The sequence below is a fragment of the Sinohyriopsis cumingii genome, chromosome 3 (assembly GCF_028554795.1).
Source record: "Sinohyriopsis cumingii isolate HCF-2022 chromosome 3, ASM2855479v2, whole genome shotgun sequence".
Lineage (NCBI taxonomy): Eukaryota > Metazoa > Mollusca > Bivalvia > Unionida > Unionidae > Sinohyriopsis > Sinohyriopsis cumingii.
This window is the reverse complement of record NC_142963.1, coordinates 121,695,305-121,720,988: the sequence shown is the minus strand read 5'-3', so window position 1 is coordinate 121,720,988 and position 25,684 is coordinate 121,695,305. Positions and strand designations below refer to the sequence as shown.

General features: G+C 34.0%; 1 protein-coding gene across 1 annotated transcript; it reads left to right on the top strand.

Annotated features, from left to right (window-relative positions):
* The first annotated feature begins 9,630 nt into the window (after window positions 1–9,630).
* Window positions 9,631–24,470, top strand: LOC149803742 (rhodopsin, GQ-coupled-like). The gene is made up of 3 exons (XM_089951437.1): window positions 9,631–10,531; window positions 18,544–18,680; window positions 19,904–24,470. Exons 1-3 carry the CDS (start codon window positions 10,293–10,295, stop codon window positions 21,151–21,153), a joined length of 1,626 nt encoding a protein of 541 aa, XP_089807563.1. The 5' UTR covers window positions 9,631–10,292; the 3' UTR covers window positions 21,154–24,470.
* Window positions 24,471–25,684: the final 1,214 nt, after the last annotated feature.

The window sequence follows — 25,684 nt, the reverse complement described above, 5'->3', positions numbered from 1 at the left end:
CGTGTGCCTAAAACGCAAATCGTCTTTTTCTGCCAAATCTTTGTGGTGTATTGTGTTATCGGTGCAGCCATCGCCAATTTGGGTTTGCAACAAGGAGACAAACAATTGTGGACCATTTTATTGAGCAGTTCCATCGGTTACCTGCTTCCCAATCCCTCCCTGAAATTCTCTTTGAACGGGAACAACAAGTGTAGGAGAGAAAATAAGAAGCTGGTGGAAAAATAGAAAAAAATTAGAAGAAGAAGAAGAAAACCAAAGGCTCTTTTCAGGGCCCCTTCATATGCCTTGAAAAGACCTTGACTTTCATGCCTACCCCTTTTTTAAATAGGGTCCCGACCCTGTTCAATTTCCCTTGACGCTATACAGGCCCACCATGTTCAATTCCCCTTGTTCAATTCCCCTTGACGCCAAAGTGACGGGCCTGTCTCTCCCATGTTCTATTCCCCTTGACGCCAAAGTGCCGGGCCTGTATCTCCCATGTTAATTTCCCTTGACGCCAAAGTGCTGGGCTAGTTTTCCCCATGTTAAATTTACATAGACGCCAAAGTACCGGGACCATTTTTTAATGGTAAGTCCCCTTGACGCTGAATCGCCCCCATTCACTACTGGAAGCTTTTTAGGGGACAGAAAACTTCCTCTTTCATTGGGTCCCATTTCTTCAAGAGTTGGAGACGTAAATGAGACTGTAGAAAAGACAGTCGATGTCGACATAAATGTAGTCGTGGGGGAAAAAGTCGAAGAGGATCAGGAGGAGGAGGAAGAGAAGGAATTTGGAGAAAGGTCGGGGAGGAAGAGGAGAAGGAATTCGGATAAATGAGAGAGAGAGAGAGAGAGAGAATACAACATATGAGTAGAAATACAGGTACAGGTGGAAATCAATCTCACACTGCTAATCAAGTAATGCAATAGGCTTATTAAAGGGTCAAGCGGAAGGAGTGTAATTGTACATTTTAGTCATTTGATTATTGAATCGTTATTAAATTGTTAGTCATTGAATTTCAAAAGTTGGAAATGGTGACTGGCGGCACGGAGTTTTACATCTATCTTTCACTAAATTTAACTTTCAACCAATAGCGCCTGGGTGTGGACTTCTATTATAGTTTAATAAAATATTTGTTAAAGTACCCCACCCCAACCATATAGTTCGTCACACCTACCTTTTCTAGCCCTACCGGTCGGTTTTGGAACTCGGCTTTCAATTCTCTAAGCTTTGATTTGATCGGATTTTTTTTTTTACAATGGTTCGATATTTGGATCATACAATTTTGGGTAAGTTCGATCATAATAGACATAGGCGTATATTGCTGAGATACATATACATCTGAGTGGCTGTTCTTCATGATGAGGTTATTCTCTAACGTAATAACTATTTATTAATTTAGCTCATTACCATCATAATTATTATATCCCTACAGAGATTATTTCATTTGAATCACTAAAACCGTTTATATTCACAGGGGTTAAAATTTACCTACATATATGCTTTACTTTGAAAAATATGCATAGAAAAAGAAAAGCCCGCCGAACAGTATGGTCAAGTGCGTTAAACATAACGTAAGTCTAGGGCAGACTTAAGGTGACTGAAAATATTGTACTACTATATGTACTCGCTTATACGTTGAGTCAAACTGCAAACAACAAAGATCCTGATATGCCATAGCATAATGCGCCTGCAAACCAGGGTCTATGTTGTTTGTTCTACTAATTAGTCGTAACAAACTACACAGAGCCCGATCTACCCGCTCATTATGCAACGGCAGATCTGGGTCTGGGCAGTTTGCTTTTGAACTAGTCTTATAAGCTAGTACATACGGTAGCTGTGAAACTAATAGCATGCGGTAGAACATTTCTCTGTAATGTATCCGACCGCAGTACGTAATTATTCCCCACAACCAGGCAACGACAGACACAGAAACACTCGAATCTTTACATGATTTCATTACAAATGCATTATGACTAGGAAACAGCGACAGTAAAACCGTCCCTACCTCAACACAAAATTTATCTACCTCAGACATAATAGATATAATTTCAACTGAGTTCAATAATTTTAAAAAAATATATAAAAACTCTACAATTTTCTTTTTACTGCACATAACAATAATCTCATTTTTCTCTGAGTTTCCTATCGCACAAAAGATGCACTGTACTCTGTTCCGATCCCAAAGATGATCACATGAGTACTTTTCCAACATTTTAAGGTTTCGTACACCGATTCGTCGCATGCAATTAGTCAAATTTTCCGATAAGAGATTGTAATTTGAAATTAGTAGGTACATTTTATTGTGAAAAAATAAAGTTTTAAATGGATAACCTGTACCACTTCTACCTTACATTATCTAATGTTGACATCAACAAATTAGTGCCACAATAAATAAATAAAAATGAATGAATGAATGAATGAATGAATGAATGAATGAATGAATGAACAAATAAATAAATAAATAAATAGGTGTGAAACACAATCAACACACGAATCTTGTTTTTGTCGCCGTCGTGTTGATCCTTCCCTGGTTCCCGATCGTACCTGTATTTCTACTGTGGGTTCTTGTGTATCAATGACCATGGCAAGAAAATGGATAATTATCCCGGAAAAGAAGATTTTGTTCTCAAGCGCCTTAAAACTGGACGCTCGTGAACGGTTTCGAACGAATATAGAATCAACTCATGGCATAGATAAAAGAAGGCGTCAGCTACAGTACCAGTTGTGTTAGTTAACAGGGAACCTACAACATCTAACTTGTATATCAAGGTAAGTGCTATGGGTTGAAATTTGGAGGGGCGTAGAGAAAGTTGTGTAGTTCTGTTGTTGTTGTTGTTGTTTCTAAAGATACTTTCTATAGTTCTGAATTCTTGTATTTGTATTAATTTTATTTCAGCAAACATTGTGTATATATATATATATATATATATATATATATATATATATATATATATATATATATATATATATATATATATATATGTCTTTGAATAAGCAAGAATTTTATACTTCTAGAGCAGACGAAAAGAAGCTGTCTCTCATTACAAAATGTATTTATCTGGTTACAATTTTATGCTTAAAAAAATTGCAACACTATCAAATATCGGTAAATAAGTTTTAAAATTGTCCTATATTATATTATCACTAAAAAAGGATATTTTGATTGCATGTATACCAACGATCTTTGCTTAACAAAGCTGCATCTTTTGTGAAGCAATACAGTCTTATGTGTAATTTTTATAAATTTTAAAGCTGATATCTAACTTTACTTTGTTAATGATACATCTAGATCCAATTACTGAATAATTGCTTCTCTCAGCGAATGTGAAATGGTTGACTGTCCATGACATTATTTGATTTGTATTATCGTACGATCCTATTAGCAAATAAAGTGTTCCATAGGATTCATATCATTAGAAAAGAAATACATATTTGTTTGTGGGAGAATTCGTTTCGTAATTTTTTGCCACAAGTAAAACTAATTGCGCTGGAGCCTTAATATTATATTCTAATGTTTCAGACCTCTGAGAGAGAGAGAGAGAGAGAGAGAGAGAGAGAGCACATTATGTTAGAGAAATTGTTTGCAAACGTTTTTAAACTGGTGATCATTTACCATTTCCAATATATTAAAAGGTAATAATTTCTTTATATGCAATACTATGTGGTCGTCAGTCATTTGTGGTTATTAACATTATTTAGTTTTTACCAGAAACTCAATTATAAACACATGCGTGAGTGTAGAATTTTTCACGTTGATTTTATACAGCAATAATTGATATTTCTTTACAGTAAATCAAATATAGTAATTTGCTTGATTTTCGAAATGATGATATTTGGAATGTAGTATTAATTGTTATTCAAACAATTCCGTTTACTTAAAAATTGAACACTTTAAATGTCTGAATGCAGGATGATGTTAAAGGCTCGCCAAAAGCTAAAGAACCTTTTCTTATCACTTATTTGGAACGACTGTTTGTTAGAAAACGACCAGGATACGTACAAGCATAATGTCTCAGAAAAAAGTACTGGTTTGAATAAAAATCACAAAAATTACAGAAGAGACACGGTGGCTCAGTGTTTAGCGCGCCAGACTAGCGATTGCATAGGTGCGGGTTCGAATCGTACCATCAGACCATATCCATAGTTTGCTTCGTATCACAGCTCTGTTGTTCTGCTTCTTAATATTATTGTCTATTTATCAGCTGTGTGTTGAACCGCACAAGTTTAGATAATATGATAGTCCAAAGCCAGCACACCCTAAGTCAATAAAAAAATTACATGATCTAAAAGCATTTCATCTATTTAATTGATTGGTTACTGCATACAAGACGTGCGCGGTATTATCGGTATGTCGGTTTACGGAGGTATTTGTTTCGGGTGGTACGCATCACAGTACTGTTTCACTGTGCCGGTACGCCAGTTTCCGTCAGCAAGAAATGGACGCAAATTCCTGAGCAATCTTGTTACGACGTTAATGACATTAACAGCGTGTTTTCATTATTCATAATGAAATAGTCATAACAATCATCTTTTTTCACAAAACGGTTGTATCTGTCACAAATTAGTGATGAACATTACAAATTTAATTATATTTATGAATATGTCCGCCACGTGTCACGTAGACCAACACGGTGACCAAGTTTAATGTTGTGAAACATATTCAGACCGAATCCAACTTTCGAACAAATTTCCGACTAAAACAAACAAAGCCTAAAACACCCCTAAACACATGTCATGTTTTAGATTTTTACTAGCATATGTCAGTGTGTTAAGTAAATGTATTTCATTGTAAGATGTGAATGATCCAACGGTTATTTGGAGCGCACCTGTGTGAAGTCTGAAGTAATTTCTCAAGTGCACTAATAGCTTCTCGTTTGTTGATTAAGTATGTTTTATATATAGTGTCCATCTCTCTCTCTCTTTCTCTCTCTCTCTCTCTCTCTCTCTCTCTCTCTCTCTCTCTCTCTCTCTCTCTCTCTCTCTCTCTATATATATATATATATATATATATATATATATATATATATATATATATATATATGTGTGTGTGTGTGTGTGTGTGTGTGTGTGTGTATGTATGTATGTATGTGTGTGTGTATGTGTGTCTCTGTGTGTGTGTGTATGTATGTGTGTTACACATTTCCGTGCAAAAAACAAACTTAAAGAAAACTAATGTTTCATATATTATTACATCCAAAAAGTATATATCGTACTAAAAGATAACATTTCTATATCATACTAAAGATAACATCAGTTCACATGAATGAGAATATATCATGATGTTCCGAGTAGGCGTTATCGATTTCGTTCAGCTAAACGTGGATAGCATGAATGTAGATAGTGTAAAAAATCGAAGATGTGTCAATCGACTGTCAATGTGATGATTTATATATTGGAATTTTACTGATTAATTAAGTAATAAAGCTGATTTAGGTTTTGTGTATTGGCTACACCCATAATGACATTAAAAATAACAGAATACATTTATATATAAGCAGTTCTAATCGAATAGTGATATATGTTCATAGTGATAATTAAACTGAAGATTGACACTGTGACATAATCTGCTTAAATAATAATAACTGTTTGCCTTCGACGAAAAATCCCATAAGTAGATATGGTGAAAATATGTATTTTTTCGAATGAGACCGCAAATCTGCCTATAAGTTTTTTTTTTTTAAAACGCCTCTATATTGCGACATAATGCATCATATGAATCGGTACATTTCAAAATGAGTACTGAAAAAATAAATAATACATTTATTTCATAACTTTTTAGAACTAAAATTTAAGTGTTTTGTGTCTTATCAGTATTCTAACCGTTTCCAACTGGCCTAAATTTAATGACTTCATACAAATTGCTATAAACATTTATGAATCCTTCCAGCCAATCAGTTTTATTTTACTGCATTTTCAAAACTATTAGATGCACTTAATTACTATACTGTTTGCTTGAATTCTTAAGTGGAACGAATACGCATATACGTTGAGCCGACTTGTTCATGATTACACAGAGTTTAACTCGAGACTTAAAAATGTAATGGTTCGATTTACATCAAAAGAATATTGTATCCAGTAACATTGCTGGATTCTGGACGTGAGTTCAAGTAGAAGTCGTACTGTGATGGTAAAATCCTGTCCTGCCGGGGCATTGTACCACATTTTGTAGTCTAAGCTGTTCACAGCTGTGTTTACAAGCAAATCCAGTTATAAGTGCTCAGTATTTCAATTCGCACTTATATGTTGAATACAGTCATGAAAAAGATTAAGGTTACAGCATCGGAAGTCAATATTATTTTACCACCATCGGCATTGTGCTTCTAGCTAAAAAACCGATTATCGAGATACAAATACTAGGCCGAAAGAAATGTATAGATAGGAAATCAACTCTCCGTGTTACATAAGATTTACACCTTTAAAACACAATAAAACACCCGCACATTTGATCGTTAGATCATGGACTCTTAGGTATTCTAGAGGGAGAATTGAGCCCATGACCGCATAGGTTCAAAGCAAAAGCATATCTACCACGTTGACTGTTGACCAAAGCTGCGCATATGTTACATTTTGAATTTTTCCATGTTATGTATTTTATAGTCTTGGTGACAGTTTGATTCAATTACTGCAGTGTCACTAGTATACACAAAAGAAAAACAGTAACGGACCTTTCAGTTCTGGCAACTATCGGATATCATTACAATGATTTAATTAAATCGAGTATTGAGAAATCAAGCCAAATCCAGGATGTGTTTGTATATGCATATTCCGTACTATTTGGCAATGACCATAAGTTCGTTACGTCGATATATACTGCCATGATGCAATTAGAAAAAATGAGTCAGACAATCGGAAGAGTAACAATACGAACTCTTGGAAAATAGACGTAGAGTCTCTTTCAAAGTATATACATAGTTTCAAAATGGTATTGAAAACAAAAATAAAGAACGTAAGACTGACCAAAAGCAACAAAAAAGCCAGTAAATCATCAATTAGAAGTCCAGGGAGATAACACTTCGAAGTTAGCAAGTCGGTCAAGAAATGCATAGTTCTCACATCGATTTATCCAGAAGAGTTCAATAGGCAAACGACTGGATTGCGCCGTGTTTAGATTTAATATGTTCACTGGTACATTCTTAAAGGAGGAAACGGGTACTTGGCAAGGACTAGAAAGATATAAGAAAAAATCGTGGATCTACAACACTGCAGTAAGCAAGTCTGTGGATTATGGTTACAAAACAGAGGGTAAATACTATCTTGCGAACTCTGCATTATTGTCTTATTGTTAGAGTAATTGTCGGACACTGGGGAATTATGGATAGTCATTATGCCACTGAACGAATGCCAGTATATAACAAGGTGCAATAGAATTCTGAGGCATTGCTGAATTTTCAAGATAATGAGAACGTTATGGGATATAGTTTTGCTATATCACTGATGTAAGGATGATTTTGTATACGCAATTAGTCTATTAATTTCTGTATTTACATTTCCAGTTATTGTAGTATCTATCCAGCTGGCTATCTACCAACCTTATTTACATAAGTTTGAAAACATGTGCTTAAAATAAATGTTTACTTTGTAATCTTGGTTCATTTTCAAATATAAATTAGATAGGAAAAGTCCTGTGAAAATGTTTTCTTGCATTAAGGGATGATGCGTGGGAATTGTGGCATAATTCTGTCAGAAATTGGATCAGATGGATATATTTCTAAAACACGTTAACATTAACATAGAAAATAATACCATTGCAGAGACGCGTTGTAGGAAGGAAAACTGTCAAACAGATCATTGTGTGATGTAACTCTCATATTTCTCCTTTAGAGGGCATATGTGCGTGATGGCTCTCTTCTTTAGAGATATTGTTCATAAGCAAAATCTTGTGGGACAGAGAACCAAGCTAGAAATCCAATAGTACACTTACGCCATCTAGTGACGGACAAGACAGATGGGCGAGTTCCAATTTGCTTAAAATGTAGGAAATGGGCTTTTGAAATATAAGAAGTGCTACAACAAATTTCAGCAACGAGTAATTGTATTAATTCATCTTACAAGTGGGACATGTATTCTCAGGAAGAACGATTGTCAGTTGGTGGTTATCAGTGAAGCAGACGATCAACAGAACAACATAGTGTTAACAATATGATTAAAATCAGATCTCCACTGTCCTGGCTCTGATTTTAATCACACTGTAGTAATAATGAATTCTACGACAGGCAAGTCCCTCGCATTACTACATTTTGTAAAGATTAGAACCTGGGATATGGAACATATAAGAGAACTCTGAAAAATAAAATAAAAATGATTAGAAATAGGAAGAATCGTTTGAAGACCGTCTGACAGTTTCATCGCAAAACATCACATTGTGCTACTCCTAAACTTCACAACCCTTCCGGCTCTTCTTATCACCCCATAAAGAAAACAAGCAAATTCATAATCTAGACGCAACATTGTATACAAATATACACATTTGTTCAGAAATGGGCTGGGTTGATTTGGTGTTTTAGGGCACTGCAACAAAGTATGTTATTTAGATCCGAGCGAAAAATGGAGTAAAGTTCCTTGCACAGGGACACGCCACAATAGCAACCAGCGCTTATTTGATGGCAATATTCCAACCTGCATCCATTCTGTAGCGAAACGGATACTCTAACCACTGAGCCACTGTGGATCCTGTCTCCATTAATTGTCTGTTGCGATTTGCAGGAGTGATCGCATCAGGTGTTTCTAAATGGAAGGATTACAATATGTTCCAATTTCAGTTATTTGACTTGGTTTTTAAAAAAAATTGTTATAGTCATCATACTTTTGGATACGCTACTTGTAAATTAAAAAAAACAGACGGACAGACAGATGGACGAGAAGGCAGACAGACATCGTAGATATATGCATCGATGGGTTGACGGAAGGATAACTGAAAAATGGGAAACACGTTGGCAATGATTTTTTTAAAAAAATAATTCGAAAGAGAAAGTATGAATCATTATTCATTAGTAATGATAGCTTTCGTTCATCCACCCTGTGAGAAACGAATTTTTGTTTAACGTGAACTCAGTTAACGGAATTTATAATGATGTACCACCAGACAAAAACGTTGACGTTTTAATGACACGCGGTTTAGATTTTTAAAATAAAAAAGCAACATTTTGACTCGTATTTTAAGGATTCAAAAAAAAATGTTTTCCTTTATTGCATATCTGTTTACACAAGTCTAACATCTCTTCCTTTTATCTTCTGTTATATCATGTTTATTTCGAATGGTAAATTTTACTAAGTTTTACGCAGCTCTTTAGATTTACATTTTTACCCATTTTATTTATCGTGTAGTACTTTATATTTACATTTGTTAGGAGGGGTTGGTCTTCATAAAGTTTTTTCAACAAGTCTTTATATTTACATTATCATAATTTCACCTTCATTCGACACTGCATAGCCATTTTTATCCTGACGTACAGTTAACCCCCAATAAATACATACGCACTTACTTTGTTCTTTTCAGAATCCACGGCTGCAGTCCTGACGGAGTCTATTTCCTACATAACATTTAAAAATGAACGGCACCACCTTTGAGGTGAGTTATATATATATATATATATATATATATATATATATATATATATATATATATATATATATATATGACACATACCAAACAGACTTTAAGGTGGTAATAATGAGGTTTTAATGTTAATTTTTAATGTCATCTTGTATTAAAATTTCATTGTCGTACTTTTCCTTTCTTATATATGAAACACTGCTAACACAAAGATCTTTGGAAGTGAACACTCTTATATCCTAACGTTCGAGACAAATATCAAAACAATTTATGGATGAGGTAATGCCATCAGCACATGTCAGACACGGTCATGAACCATAAGAATTGCTTAATCACAAAAGCGACGCATAGTCAATGACTTTGTAATTGACCATCGATTCTTGCCACTACTTGCGAAATGACGAAGGAACCAGAAGATAATTTAAAAGTATGAAGTTATTCACAGTTAATCAATGTTATTATTATGCGTTAAATACCATTGCCGCTAAATGTACGATTCGTTAATTATATTATGACTTAAAACAGCATTCAATAACCAATTATATCACAAAATGATCAGTCCAGTCTTAGCTGGCAATTATTGTCCCAGAACTGCACTTTGTCCATACTTTGCAGATCTTTTGTTTTCCTTCTTTGTTTTTCGTTATTGTATTTTCTGTGGTTGTTTGCTTGGTTGGTTGCAATTTTCATATTTAAATTGGTTTAAGTTGTGCACCGTTGTTAGAGTTGCCATCATTATTACTGTGAATTATTTTAATGCAGTCGGTCACAAGCATGTACACAACGGACTTTACATCGTTGCCTACGGCTTCTCGGGAGTCAACCATCAGTACCACTACGCATTTGTTTGACACATATGACTTCTTTACCCATCCGCATTGGAGACAGTTTCCAATACCCTCTGACGAGTGGCACTACGCAATTGGAGTTCTTATTACTATCGTCGGCTTGTCGGGAATCTTCGGAAATACAACCGTCATTTGGATTTTCGGCAGGTAAGAAATAATGGCGGCAGCCTGAGAGAAATATATTAATATACATAAAATCAATAATAAATGAAAAATCATTGGTACAGGATAATCTAGATTCTTCGCTTTGTGACTTTAGCATTCTAGCTTCGATCCTGTTGCCATGGTCGAAGATTTACTTTCAGATGTTTTCAACGAAGATTCTGATAGTATTGTACCATAAGTCGTTGCTTGTATCCTTTTCTGCTGAAATGTGTGATGCAAGTATTTGAAAGAAAAGTAAACTCAGTCAGATTTTGTGTAAAGTAAAGAAGGAATGTGTGTGGGTGTGTTGGTGTGGGGGTGTGTACCGGTAAGAGTTTCTACATCTACCTATATACATATTAAATAAAACGGACGAAATATATTAATATACATAAAATCAATAAGTTTCTTCTACATTTCGTGCTGTAGATTAAAAATATGTATGGATATATGGGATCATGACGATGATGATGACGACGACGACGACGATAATATTGTCACCAAGGTGACTACAATGATATATCATAGAGCGACAATACAAATCACGATGTCACATTGATGGCAATGGCATATACATGATAGAGCTGGAAAACTCATATTTTTGTGCATGACCCTCTCATTATTGGGTGTTTAAGAACACTACGAATCAAATTTGAAAATCATTCGGCCAACACTGAGTATTTTGAAAATCTTAAAAATTACAAAACCACTAAAACTAAAGAACAAGAGATTAAAATGTGGTTCGCTAGGATTTAGTTTTGTTTTATAGGTAAACTTATTGCAAGAAATTTCATTCATACCAGTTATAAACCACATGTCAATTGCTTCAACAATGGATTATTTCATTAAAATCATACTCGACTAATTAAACTAGAATACACGTAATTGTGGATATGTATGTATGTATGTATGTATGTATGTATGTATGTATGTATGTATGTGTGTGTGTGTGTGTGCGTGCGTGCGTGCGTGCGTGTGTGTGTGTGTGTGTAGGTTGCTAGGTAGGTAGGAAGGAAGGTAGGTAGGTATCTAGATAAGTAGGTTTGTATGCATGTATGTATGTAAATATATTAAAACATTTTTCTTAAATGCACATGTGACTTTTTCTTAGTTAAATTGATAAATATGACAACTTCTTTATTCGATGAGCTATTACCAAAATAGGCTACCAAAAATATTAGAAGACTTTATAATACATATTCCAGATACAAATGAATTACAGATGAATAAAGAAATTTTAAAAAAAAATTATTAAAATACTTAAGACTCACTTTGCAAAACTTTAAATGATTTTATGGCAAATATTGATCAAGATTTGTGGGAATTTTTATATGACACTGAACCATATTTTGAAAAATGTCATCGGTCAAAAATTCAATAAATGAATTTTCTAAAATGACATTGACTGAACCGTGTGATTTAGGAAGGAATCTACTAAAGCGGTAGAGCTGGTGCATAATGGAAAGTTCATAAATCTACTTATTAGACGAATGAATAATGTCACCGAACATTTATTTGTCACGTTACATGCAAACTTTCGGACAGAAAATAGATGTTTGACAAGACTAGATGTTCAAAATTGCACGTATATATATATATATATATATATATATATATATATATATATATATATATATATATATATATATATATATATATATATATAATCATTTACTCATGGGGAATCTCGTACACAGATTTACCTGAATTGTTTAAAGACAAAAGATCTTGTTAGAATCGTACAAAAAATAAAGATAGTAAGGGAATATTTTGAATGCCATGAAATGTGTGTAAAATGCCCAAAGTGGTCGTTTAAATACAAGCACATTTTATTAACAATGTAACCGCGTTACCTTATGATCAAGTAAATACTACCAATGGTGGACAAAGCTCATAGTATGACTCTCTAGTCAAAGGGATACTCATTAACCGAGTGTGGTTTGTTTTGTTTTTGTTGTTGTTATTGTTGTTGTTGTTGTTTTGTTATCTTTTGTGTGTCTGTTTTATTTTATTCTGATTTTCTGTTTTGTTTTTGTAGTTGGTTGGAGGTTCTTGTTTCTTTCAAGATTTCTTCAACTTATCATTTTCGTCTGAAAAAAGGACAAAATCCCATAGGTTTCTACACCATTTTATCGTTACCTTGAATCCTTACTGTAGAGGACAACTCAAGGCCTAACATTCTGGCATTGGTCTTTAATTACATAGTTGTCCTTTTTATGTGATCACCCATACCGAATTTTGAAAATGTGTAGCACTACTCGCCTTTCTAAATAACATTCTAAATCTCTTCTCATTTCCTACGCCTTTGAAATGAATATACGTCCCATTCTCGTTGATCAGGGTATCACTATCGTATTTCAAAACAGACTGCTACTACTTTCAGCACAACATCGTTCTGTTTGTTTACACATTCAATTTCTCTATTTCAATAGACAATTAACATAGTGCATGAAATGAATGAATTACTCTAATAGAAATAGTTACCATTACTAATTGAGCGATGTCGTAGTCTGCTCCCCCTTAACTAACAATTAAGCCTCTGAATTATAACTATTAATCTCTATCTTGAACTAAATGTCGGACAATGAACACATACGGGTGACAATAGATAGACTCGTGGACTCTTAACTACACCTCCCTTGAACAATCTTTACGAGGGTTTCCCTTCCCCCGGAGTCACGCTAAAATTTAGACTGCCTGATTTTGCGGTATAATTCATTATAAAACACGAGACTTCTCCTGGGAAACACACCCCAAACCGTTACCTTGTCCAATCAAAATTGAGGTCTATATAACTTCCATTATTAACACAAGTACCTCCAGAGTTTGGAAAATTATACATTTTTTCTCCCGTATACCTATATATACCCATCTCTGTAAAGTTTCAACTTATGACAAATGTTTCAACAAGTACGAACGTTGTTTCTGCAAGATTTTAACCCTTGGAATTTCGATAAACAAAACGAGCTTTACTCCCTCTCCACTTTCGCCTGACATAGTTATCAAATGATAATTTATTAATAATCAATAATGTCCCTACCAGATGCATTAAAATACAGTATGTTTACACATGCAACGAATTTAACCCGATGCAAAATCACATGCATCAGCTTGAAATTGCTATGTGCTAAAATCACATCTGCAAAATTCATAGTTATGTGTTGCAATGACATCTGCAGAATTTACACTGTTACAACGGCTTCAACATTAGTAATTTTATTAGATTGTTTCGAATGTTTGCCCGAGCAGTTAAATAAATATTAAATATACATACTGACGTTGTTTAATTTCTTTGGGTTCTTTTGCTGATTTGAATGTGAATTCCTAGCTGAATGTTTGCTAATTTAAGACCTCTACTGTATAGTCTTATCATGTCACAAATCAAATTAGATATATTCGTATATCAGTGTAAACTTTTTAACGTTTATGTTTTTAATCAAATGTAAGGTTCTCCTTCTGTCTCTCTCTCTCTCTCTCTCTCTCTCTCTCTCTCTCTCTCTCTCTGTGTGTGTCTCTCTCTCTCTCTCTCTGTCTGTCTCTCTCTCTCAGCAATATAGTCACAAAGACACAAATAGAAAGTGAACGCTTCTCACGTTGTACCTTTTGTCACCACTTCTGCCACTCCAGTGGCTTTTGTAAGTGTAAAATTAAATCATATGTTAACTCTGAAAATCGGGTGGTAGAGCGCAACGGTACAGTGTAGTAATCTAAACGTATCTGGAATAACACGTATTTTGTGCAATATCTGCTCTTGCATAAATTTCTCAGTGTATAATTCATACTGCCGTATTCGCTCTGATAGGACTTCCTTTTCTTTACTTAAGAAAGTAACAACACATATTGGCATGTCAGTGAGATGATGTGGTAATCCAACTTGAATACATCGTCTTTCCGTTTGATATATTGATGCTTTTCACAGGCACTCAGATTATTTGCGTTTCGCATGTTGCATTTCCATGCTCTTTAATATCAAACCAAATGACAAAAAATAACCGGTAGCATCCAAATACTTGGACTTAGCTTTTGAATTACCATCTTTAAAATTTCTTCAGGTTTAATTAGTCTCGGTGTTTCTGTGATTAAATGGTGTCTTATATTTAGGTATTTGATTCTTTACGTTATATATTCCTAATTGTTAGGAATCAAATATTGACCGTACGTCGAGATCTATCTGCTAAAAAAATGTCTTGGTTCGAAGGAACTAAATACGTTGCCTTCATCGACAAATCGCCTCTAATGCATAATTCTGCTTCGCACACGTGCATTCTGCATCAGTACTGAGAAATACTTGTAAGCAGCATATAGACTAATACCCACCACATGTACAATGAATATACACTAAAAACCATCACAGATGAGGTGAATATGTGCTCATTATATGCTTATTTTTTCTCCGTTTACTTTACATTGTCAGAAGTCTGCAGTATAATCGATACTACGCGGCTTCAATACTGGACGACACGCGTGCCTAAAAATAGTTTCGTGTATTAGGAATTACTTTATAAACAAACCATGTACACTCATGTTGTACACGTTTAGGTTTTGGTTGATTAAATTTGTTTGTGAATGAACTAAACAAGCTGTTTCGTCCATTTGGAAGCATAGATGATAAAGTTAACAACGTGAACTAGTTTACTGAATCAGAAACGAAACTTTCAAGCAAGCAAATGAATGAGCGTGATATTCGCAATGTCAATAACAAAAGTGAGAAACGCATTAATTGAAACTACCGTTCTAATCATTCAAACAGTTATTTGAGAGAAATATTTGTAACTTTTCGCAAATCGAATGGTTCAGACTATGACCAGTTCTCCCTAGTGTCTATTAAAATAGCAAAGTAAAGCACATTGAGACCAAGGATTATCGGATATATGTCACGTACCATTTTACAAGTCATTCAAAATACTAAATTTCAGAAAAAATGTAACTTTAAGGTTTTGGTAGGAAACTAAGAGCCTCGGAGACAATAAGCCAAGAGGACGAAGAAGCATTTCTTCTGCTGACTAAATGGACCGTCACACATCAGCTGATTTGCATTTTTCCCTGTTTAAAACTATTTTGATGCAATATTAGGCTAGCGATAGAGGTCTTAAACTGTATGATACATGTCAGTGCAAGTGACAGGGCGTAAACTACGTGTCTTCTTTTACTGGTAATAAAAATGGTAATAAATATACTTACATTTATGCATCTTGAATTTACTCAAAATATACTTTCTTAGTTCTTCATAGCCGTATGGAAAACCTGATACACCCCGAAACTGTACTATTATTTCGACTACATTTCCAACTGAAATCATATTCTCCTTGCTGCACTTAATTGACCCATAAAGCCAGTCCATCATAAACAGAGAAGCAGAATTAAGTTGGATCAACAGAATAAAACAAAATTCACCCATTTTTTTCAATGCGCATTCATTCAACCATAGCTCTAAATTTCAATATTAAATAGATCAAAACGATAATATTTTAAAACAGATGTTGAGCGCACGCTGAAGTTCAGAGTTAACTGGAAAGTGTTATGTGCACATTAATATTGCTATTGTGTATTGATGAATCTACGGTTGTGCTTTTATTTTGAAATACAGCATAAATTCAATTACTTTGCTTCTTGTGTATTCCTTTATTATTAAGCCTTAGGTAGGAAACCGAAATGGGTATATAATAAAAAGGTTATGCATTTGTATGGGGAAAATATTAACTCATTTTTTTCTGACTAATCCTTCACTCCCAATGTTGTGCAATATTACTCAGAAAAAAAATCGTTCATATTTTCCAATACAAATACAAGGAAAGTAGAATGGAGGGATGTTTAAACATCTTCAGTATTACCGCATCATTGTAACTGCATTTTATTTTGTCACATTATCATCGGAAAGAGCGTAGTGCTCTCATTACGCTTTCTCTGAGCCCTTGAAAGGTAGTTTGATTTCAATTTGGATATAATTTATTTTCATTTCTACCCTATTTATTTTATGATCTGCACTCAGAAATTGCACTGGTTTTAATCGCCATATTATGTTTTGTACTTTGGTTGGCCTGCAGATGATGTATTAGGATGCATGCTCCTACTGACACTAAAATGTTACACATCAGACATGCTTTAATTCCTTCAGTTTCTATTGCACCGGTTATTTCTGCGCTACTCTTGACCCTCATACTGAAAGCAAATTATCTTTCGAAAAGTAAACGTTTTCATATTCCTCGATACTTCCGTGTATATATTGTGCTTCCTGCATTTAATTATGTTAATGTAACGCTAATTTTAGTTCGTTCTCACCTGTAAGAAGATGAATAAAATCTTCCCAATTTACAAGCACATACTGTTCCCCATTCATCCGTTTTGTTCTTGCAATCTTCTCAGTTTTGTGTATGTTATTGTCTTGGTAGTAAAACACGGCGTCCTCCATATCCTTTTCTTTTTACGGTTTCGATCAATATGTCCACCACGTACACATATTTGTCAGAATAGGTTAAAAAATATTCAGTATTATCATTTTCAACAAATCCTAAACTTTGTTGGAAAACTCTTTTCTCTAATCAAATTAAATCTTTCAAGCTTTTCGCGTTAAAAATTTCTCTATAGTTTTCAATTTCCTGCACAAGCGAATATTGAGTAGTCATGTAAAATTTGACCTGTAGCCAGCCATATATTTTTGCACGATTGCATGTTTGCTTGTCTCTCGCCATCTACGTGACTGACATTAACTCTAGTGTGTGGATATATTTTTCTATATTGTTTTCTTGCGCAATGTGTAAGCAGATTGTTCAGTTAACCATTTATTGAATTCAGATTATTATATTTTAATTTTGTCTTTTAAATTTGCTTTCCACACCTGATTGATATATTTGTGTGGACAATTAGCCTTTCATGATCGCTGAAAGGATGTCTAAAATTACATTCTTTATCCTGCTCAGTAAAGGTCGCCTTTCTTAAGGATTTGTCGTCTCCGTTGTCAATGATATAAAACGACGTAAGCATCAAGATAAGTATGTATGCTTTATACGTTGTCTTTGCACCTTATCAACAAGGTAATAGAACTGCAGCACTTTTATTCTCAACAATTTAAAATGATTTTTAATGCTTTCAGGCGTATTAATGACTAAGTCACTCATTTTTATTGTTTTAAATTTGTATACTCGATATATTCCATTGCTGTCTATTTCCCATCGTTGCAGTCTGACATTTGTATAATTTACAAAATCGTGAAGTTGCGGATTAAATTTAACATAATAATTTCTCATACCGTACGGGTTAACCATCTTGCTATCTGAATCGATGATACTTATCTCGCTGTTAATTAAACGTCTTTTCCAAAATATTGTAGTATGCCTTATTTGTGTCAGCAACATCTTACTTCTGTTTTGTTATTTTGCAACATAACTAGCTCAGACAAAACTTTTCGCCCAACATTATTGCTTTGATGCTGAGCTCGTGAAACATTTCCAATTATTAATCAGAAAACTATTGAAAACATTGAGTCATTATTTATGACCTGACCACAATTTCAACCTACTGTGTGTTGTTTAATTTTTTATAGTATATTCATAACATTCTAAAGTTTAGCTGGTCTATTGATTTTTAACGTTCTCGAGACGGTTATACATACCACAGTTGGTGAAGATCGTCATACTTAAACTAATGTAACAAACGCAAAAAGGATGATGACAACGTCGAAGATCAGAAGAGGAATAAAGATGAATAAAGAATCATAATACTTACTTAATAAAGTATCTAGTTAAATGAATAAATTACAAACGGAAGAATGATCAAAATGAAAGCAATGACATCTCAGTATCAGCCAGGATATATATATATATATATATATATATATATATATATATATATATATATATATATATATATATATATATATATATATATATATATATATATATAGAGAGAGAGAGAGAGAGAGAGAGAGAGAGAGAGAGAGAGTACAAAATATTGATATTGTATAATTAATGTTATACGAACTCACTATTAATATAAATTTTAAATGCTGTCTTTCGTAGAGATAAAAGCCTCCGGACACCATCTAACATGCTGATTATTAACCTGGCTATCAGTGACCTGACGTTCAGCATTGTCAATGGTTTTCCTCTTTTTTCCATCTCATCCTTCAACAAGAAATGGATTTTCGGACAAAGTGGTCAGTGTTTTTAATTTTAATTCTTACACATTAATGTTTGTTTTCTTTCCATTCTATCCTTTTCTTCAAATCTTTTATCTATTCCTCCTAGTTGCCTTCTTTCATTCCGTTCATTTCTTATTCACGTCTTCTTCTTCTTCTGTTTCTTCTTCTTCAGAAACATTTCCTCCAGGCTGATGGTACATTATTACAAATATTTGTTGTTATTTCTTAATGTTTTTTCTGAATATTTTACTTTATTAGGTTTGATTGACATTAAGCTTTTGGGATCAAGTATTGTAGCCTTTTGTAACACAAATGCATGAAGAAAATAGGACGAATCAGTATCGTGTACTTGGGTAGATAATGTAACATTTTGTACCTATATATAAACACAAGGCCACCAGACAATAAAACTCAACCTGTTATTAAATGGCTTTTTAACGGAAAGTTCAATATATATATATATATATATATATATATATATATATATATATATATATATATATATATATATATATATATATATATATATATATATATATATATATATATATATATATATATATATAATTATTAAAGTTTACCCATCTAACATCATTCTTTTCTGTGCAAATTTAAAATAATAAAAAATTTGGTTGATCAACAGTTAGAAGATGGTTTAAATCCATGCAATTTATTTCCTTTTAATACCGTTTTAAACATAAACTGACTTTTATTCACTGGAGTCCATAATGTGTACTTTCTAATGAGAAGTAAAGATTCGGTAAGTTAAACATCGATCAATGTAGCAAATATCTCTGAAAGAATAAGATGTTGGGCAACCTGAGATCATATTACACTACGCTGTGATTTTCAATTATCTGTCCAAGAACTAACAAGGCTACAGTTCATATGTATAAATACACATTGTTATCAAACATCTTACAACTAAATATGATGTACTGGTAACTGAGATCATATTTATATGATATTACACTTTGGTTTTCAATTTTGATTGGCGAAACACTACGTCTATATGAATAATATAATAAAATTAATGCGTATACAACGTATCTTTTCAACAAAAACTTATCCGACAAATTAGAATGTAAAGCAAATTTTGAATTATATAATAATTAAAACTAATAGTCAACAGAGCTGGGCATTAAGATTGTATAAAAAAAACGAAGGACATTATATAAATCAATATCCCTTAATTAATACTTGAGAAAAATATATATCAACACAAACTTTTTTCTCAGCCTGTGAATTTTACGGCCTGATCGGAGGGATTTTTGGTTTGATGTCCATCTACACTAACGCCGCCATAGCCATAGACCGGTATTACGCCATTGCCAAGCCTCTGGAGGTCGCCAAAAACATGACCAGGAAGCGCGCCTTCGTGATGATCGTCTTGGTATGGATTCTGTCGTTTGCGGTCGCTTTTCCACCCATTTTTGGCTGGGGGAGATACATACCTGAAGGTTTCCAAACATCCTGTACCTACGATTACCTGACCCGATCGTACAACAATATATCTTTCATTATCATGTTGTATATTGTTGGATTTGCACTGCCACTTGCTGTTATCATCTTGTTTTACTCTCTTATTATTAAGGCAATTAACAAGCACGAGAATGAAATGAAGAAGACAGCGAAAAAGTTGAATGCTGAAATGCGAAAGAACCACAAGAACATGAGGACTGAGATCAGGATCGCTAAGATTGCTATGACGATTCTGGTGTTGTACGTAATCTCCTGGTCACCGTACGCATCCGTCGCTCTAGTTGCTCAGTTTGGGGATGCCAAATTCGTGACGCCGTTTTGGGCCGAAATTCCTGTTTTCTTCGCAAAAGCTTCTGCCATGCAAAATCCAATTGTTTACGCTCTGAGTCATCCAAAGTTCCGTAGTGCTCTTAACAAGAAAGTGCCATGGCTCTTCTGCTGTTGCCAAGTCAAAAAGGAGACACCAACTGACCAGTACTCGAGCAGGCGTAGCAACCAGAGCGTGAGTAGCCACAGCGAGATGTCATACGTCACTGACACCACTCGGGCCAACTCGATGAAGATGAAGTCATGCGATGAAGATAGCACTGGGGACAAACACGGCTACAGGGAAACCAGTTTTCGATGTGAAGGAGGAGTTAGCTCTGAACAGCTAATTCATGATCTTGTCCAAGCTCTAGTAGTAGTTGCCGGTTCGCAGAACAAGCAGCAGTCTGTTATTCAACCCGTTTACCTACCAACAAACATTTCAACCCAACCCGATGGAGCAACTGGTGGTAGCAACCCAAAACCAGCCGACACTGAGAACGTCTTCGTTGTGGACAAGGCAAATATTCCTCAAGTAGCTGAATATCTTACCAAGATTGCTGCCAGTAAAACAAGTGGTAAAAGCGAAGGATATGTGAATCCCGCCATGAACATGGCAGAAGAGAAGAAGCCAGGCGTCAAATCAAACGTGGTAATCAGCTCGGAAGAAAACACAACCGAAATGGCAAACAGGCTTTAGATCAATCATTTTCGAGAAAGCGGATAGTTCTATTTGAAATCTCCATAGCTATCATAACATATTACGTATCGTTCACAACCACGTCCTGTTTTACTTACAACCTCTTCCACACCATTGGGAAATTTAAGACGTCTGTTTTGGTCTACTACAGGATACATGCATTTATACAGTAATACTGAGTTTCTTTCATGATTTATTTATTTATTTATTTATTTATTTATTTATTTATTTATTATTCTTTTGAATGCGCTAGAGATTTAGGTATTCTTTTAAATTTGCTACTAGTTTCACGGCATGTTAATGAAAATCCTCAACAAAAGTCGCAAAAGTTCGAGACTTGAAACCATCCCCGGGTCAACATAGATTATATTCTTGATCCTAACTGACCGTGCAATACACTTTGTATTCTGTTCGCGGTGAAATAAATGTTCTTGCATTTTAAGATATCGGGTTCCTTTTTGCACATATCTCCAACAAGAATAATACTACAACAGTTCAGTTTGAATCTAAAGAAGTTCTCATTCCTTGTACGAATGGTGTATTTTACTGAATGTTTGGTGATTTAGTGAAACTGACCCCCACTTCTTTCAGTATTGTTAAACAACGTAATTCCAATTTTTATGACGTAACCGACTTTTCTATAATTTGACTGGATATAAACGACCACGTGATACTGATCTAGAATGTTTCACACATCGATAAATTTTGCGGACTACTTTTGATTCCCTGTTTCTGTAATTGTATGTGAAGCTTTATCTACACTAACGCCTTACTCCATAATAATAACAACTACAAGCCACCACCTACCCACCCCTGCGATTTCCCATCAAAATGTACAACCCCCAGATTAAAATCTCCCATTAGAAGTTAAAACAATGCGATCGCACATACCTTCCTGCACTGCAACACTCACTCCTTGTGCCAAAGAAAGCATAAGGCAGACTTTGCAAGCCAATCTTTTGAAATAATTGCATTTTATTTCAACGATATGTTCCACCACCTGTTTTTAAGGTCAGGGTTATAAGACGAGCAAAGGATCTCACTAAAACTGGACACGGTTTTGCTTTTGAAAGGTCTGTATGCGCAGAAGGCAGGAACAACGAATGCTATAACAACACGTGCGAAAAGGAAGTGTAATGTTGGAAAAAGAAATAGAAAGGTTTAAATAGCAACAACTTTTTAAAAAAATTACCATAACATGTTTTTTAGATAACTGGCACGACCCATCTAACAATCACCCTACTTAACTATGTAAAGAGTCGACGACCCTTGGTTATCGAAGATGTATGTATTCTGGCGCTCCGAATAGGCTAATAAAAGAAAACTTCCAGCTTCCTTGTGAATGCATTGTTGATGAAATCCGCTGATATGATGGCAAAGGGAAATAAATTGGAATTATAAGGATTAAATTATTATGGTTGGGTATGTATCGATGTGTAAATTGTTACCTAATCATTCATGAAGTTAACATAAAGTCCTTGGGACTTTGTGAGTTTTTAGGTAAAATGTACACATTGATAAATATCCAGCCATGATCATTTAATCCTTTAGCAAAATCAAGTGAATATTAATTGTAAATATATAAATGTAGTTGTCTCTATCGTTGAATATCTGTTATGGTATATTATGTGGACGTCTCAAGTTTATTTTGTACATTATTTTATATTTTATTACTTTTTTTCATTTTGGATATATTGAAATAGAATTGTATTCTTTTGATAAAATAAGAAAGGTCTGTTTTCTTATGTCCTTCGAATACCCAATATCCCTCAAGTCACGGATTAAAAAATCTGCCGGACGGTTTAACATGTAAAATGGACTGTTAGTTCGGCTCTTGAACTGTTAGCATGGACAAGAATACAAAAGGACAACAACGTGAATACTGAATGAAATTATTTGTAAGAGTTAATTCCCTTGACTCAATACTTTATGCGAAAAGACGGTTTTGAGAAAGGCCTCGAAACATATTTAAACAATAATTTGATTTTTTGTAAATTGTATCTCGGTATAAAAAGGCTAGATAAAAGATTCCAAAGGATGCCTTACTGTATATATAAAGACTGAATAAAAGACGTTACGTTGGAAAAATGTGGATATTTTTGTATATTCGTATATAGGGCCATTTAGATCAATTATATTATCTGCAATGCATGTTCAATGTCTTACATATTGTTGATGTTATATGGTAAAATGTATCTCTTTTGTCGCTCATAAAATTATTTATGTCGAACGTTTATTTTAAAATAGCTGCCACTAAAATATTATGGTATTTACACTCTCAAAGTTCTAATATTATTTTCGATGATGTTTTGGGATTTGTTCTTGGTACCGTATGCCATCGTGTGCGAACCGTGACAGTCAACATCAAAATCATTTGTTGTATAAAACATACCGATATATCTGGATCTACGGTATCCTTTCTATTTATAATTCCATTTGAAAATTGTGGAGTCGATCTTCCAATGAAGTAAGAGAGGTCAGAACTTTGGTCTACACGAACTTTAAAACTGCACTGAGCAGAATCGGGACATTTTCATGCGTCCTTGGTACATGCAATTTACCCACATACTGACTGGTCATCCTTGTGGTTACTTACCAGGCCTCTACGGCTTTGTCCTACATACATGTATATCATCAAACATGGTAATAGGATATGTGTGGTTACTTACCAGGCATCTACAACTTCGTAATACATATATGTATATCAACAATCATGATTGCAAGGTTAAGATAAGTCCATTTAGGAGCAATTTAATTTAAGAATGCCCCAGAACAGTAGCACACGCCCATTCCATCCATTCGGCAAACCCGCCACCAAAACAAAAAAAAAAAAAATAAATAGATATGCTTACACGGGATGTACTCAAATTAAACTTTTCAAAAGATACACTTCAGATGTCATATATTATTATTTTATTATTATTTTTATTAGTAGTAGTATGAGGAGGAGGACGCCATACGTCTTACTTTCCATTTATAAACCACCAAATAAACGTTTTCTTTTTACTTATTTTTGTGAACTACGATTGTATTCTATATAAAAGTAAATTGGTAGTTGTCAATATTTCTTTTCAAACTGAATTTGTAAGTGTGGTTTTTATACACTCAAAAATGTATTTTATTTCATTGAAGATAATATTGTTGCCAAAAGGATAGTATTGCGGCAAGGAAATCACCGTCGTTTCCAAAATATGTTTGAAAAATGAAACTCCAATACTGCGAAATAAAGGAGGGAAATTTTCACCAGATAGTGATGCAAAATAAAGCAGCCCTCGAGGAACGTGATTTCTTATTGGAATCTGATTGGATGAATGGCCTAGATTAATACCTGGCCTACTACCTTGCTCATCTCGTCGTGGTGGGAGGGGTGGTGGTGGGGTAACAGACATCTTTCCAAATTATTTTTTCCACTTAAATAATTTTTAAAATGCATATCTATATGTAGATAGTGTCTGTTGTATTACACTTGCTCATTGTAAAATTTTGTAATATTTTGCACACGAGTTTGAGAAATAAAGAATAATTCTTGCTTCATATATGTTACCTGAGAAATAGGCTTCATATGCAATGGAATATATGCATGACCTTTAAATAATAAGAACGATTCGAGTTAAGATGTATGTTGCTGTTGTTGTTGTTGTTGTTTTGAGTTTAATGCCATTTTCCAGCACATGATAGCCTATACATTGCGACCAGTATATCTGGTGGAGGAAGAACCCGGGAAAATCTCAGGAAGAATCACCGACCAACGAGAATCTTCTTGCAAGCTTTTTCACATACCTATGCTGGTCAAACCTGAGACTCCAGCCCTCGCAGATAGAGGTGAGATGTCGTTGCTCTTTAAAGACGAGCGCCTTTGACCACTCGGGGCAACTATGTATGTATGTATATATGTATGTATGTATGTATGTATGTATGTATGTATGTATGTATGTATGACTGACTGACTTTCTTTATTTCCTCTTCAGAAGAAATTTCATTCAGTTACTTTTTCGTTAATACAGAAAAGATAGGAACATAGCTTGACATTAATGACTTACAGTACACTATATATATATATATATATATATATATATATATATATATATATATATATATATATATATATATATATATACACACACACATACATATAATACATACACACATATACACACATATATACATATGTACACATACACATATATATATACACACATATACATATATTCATACATATATACATACATACACGTATATATATACATACACACACATGCATACACATATACACATTCACAAATATAAACATATGTATACATATATATATATATATATATATATATATATATATATATATATATATATATATATATATATATATATACAAACACACATACACATATACAAACACACACATACACATATATATAAATATAAAGAAACGTACGTACTTATGTACGTATGTATGTATGCATGCATGTATGTATGTATGCATGCATCCATGCATATATGTATGTATGTATGCATGCATGCATGCATATATGTATGT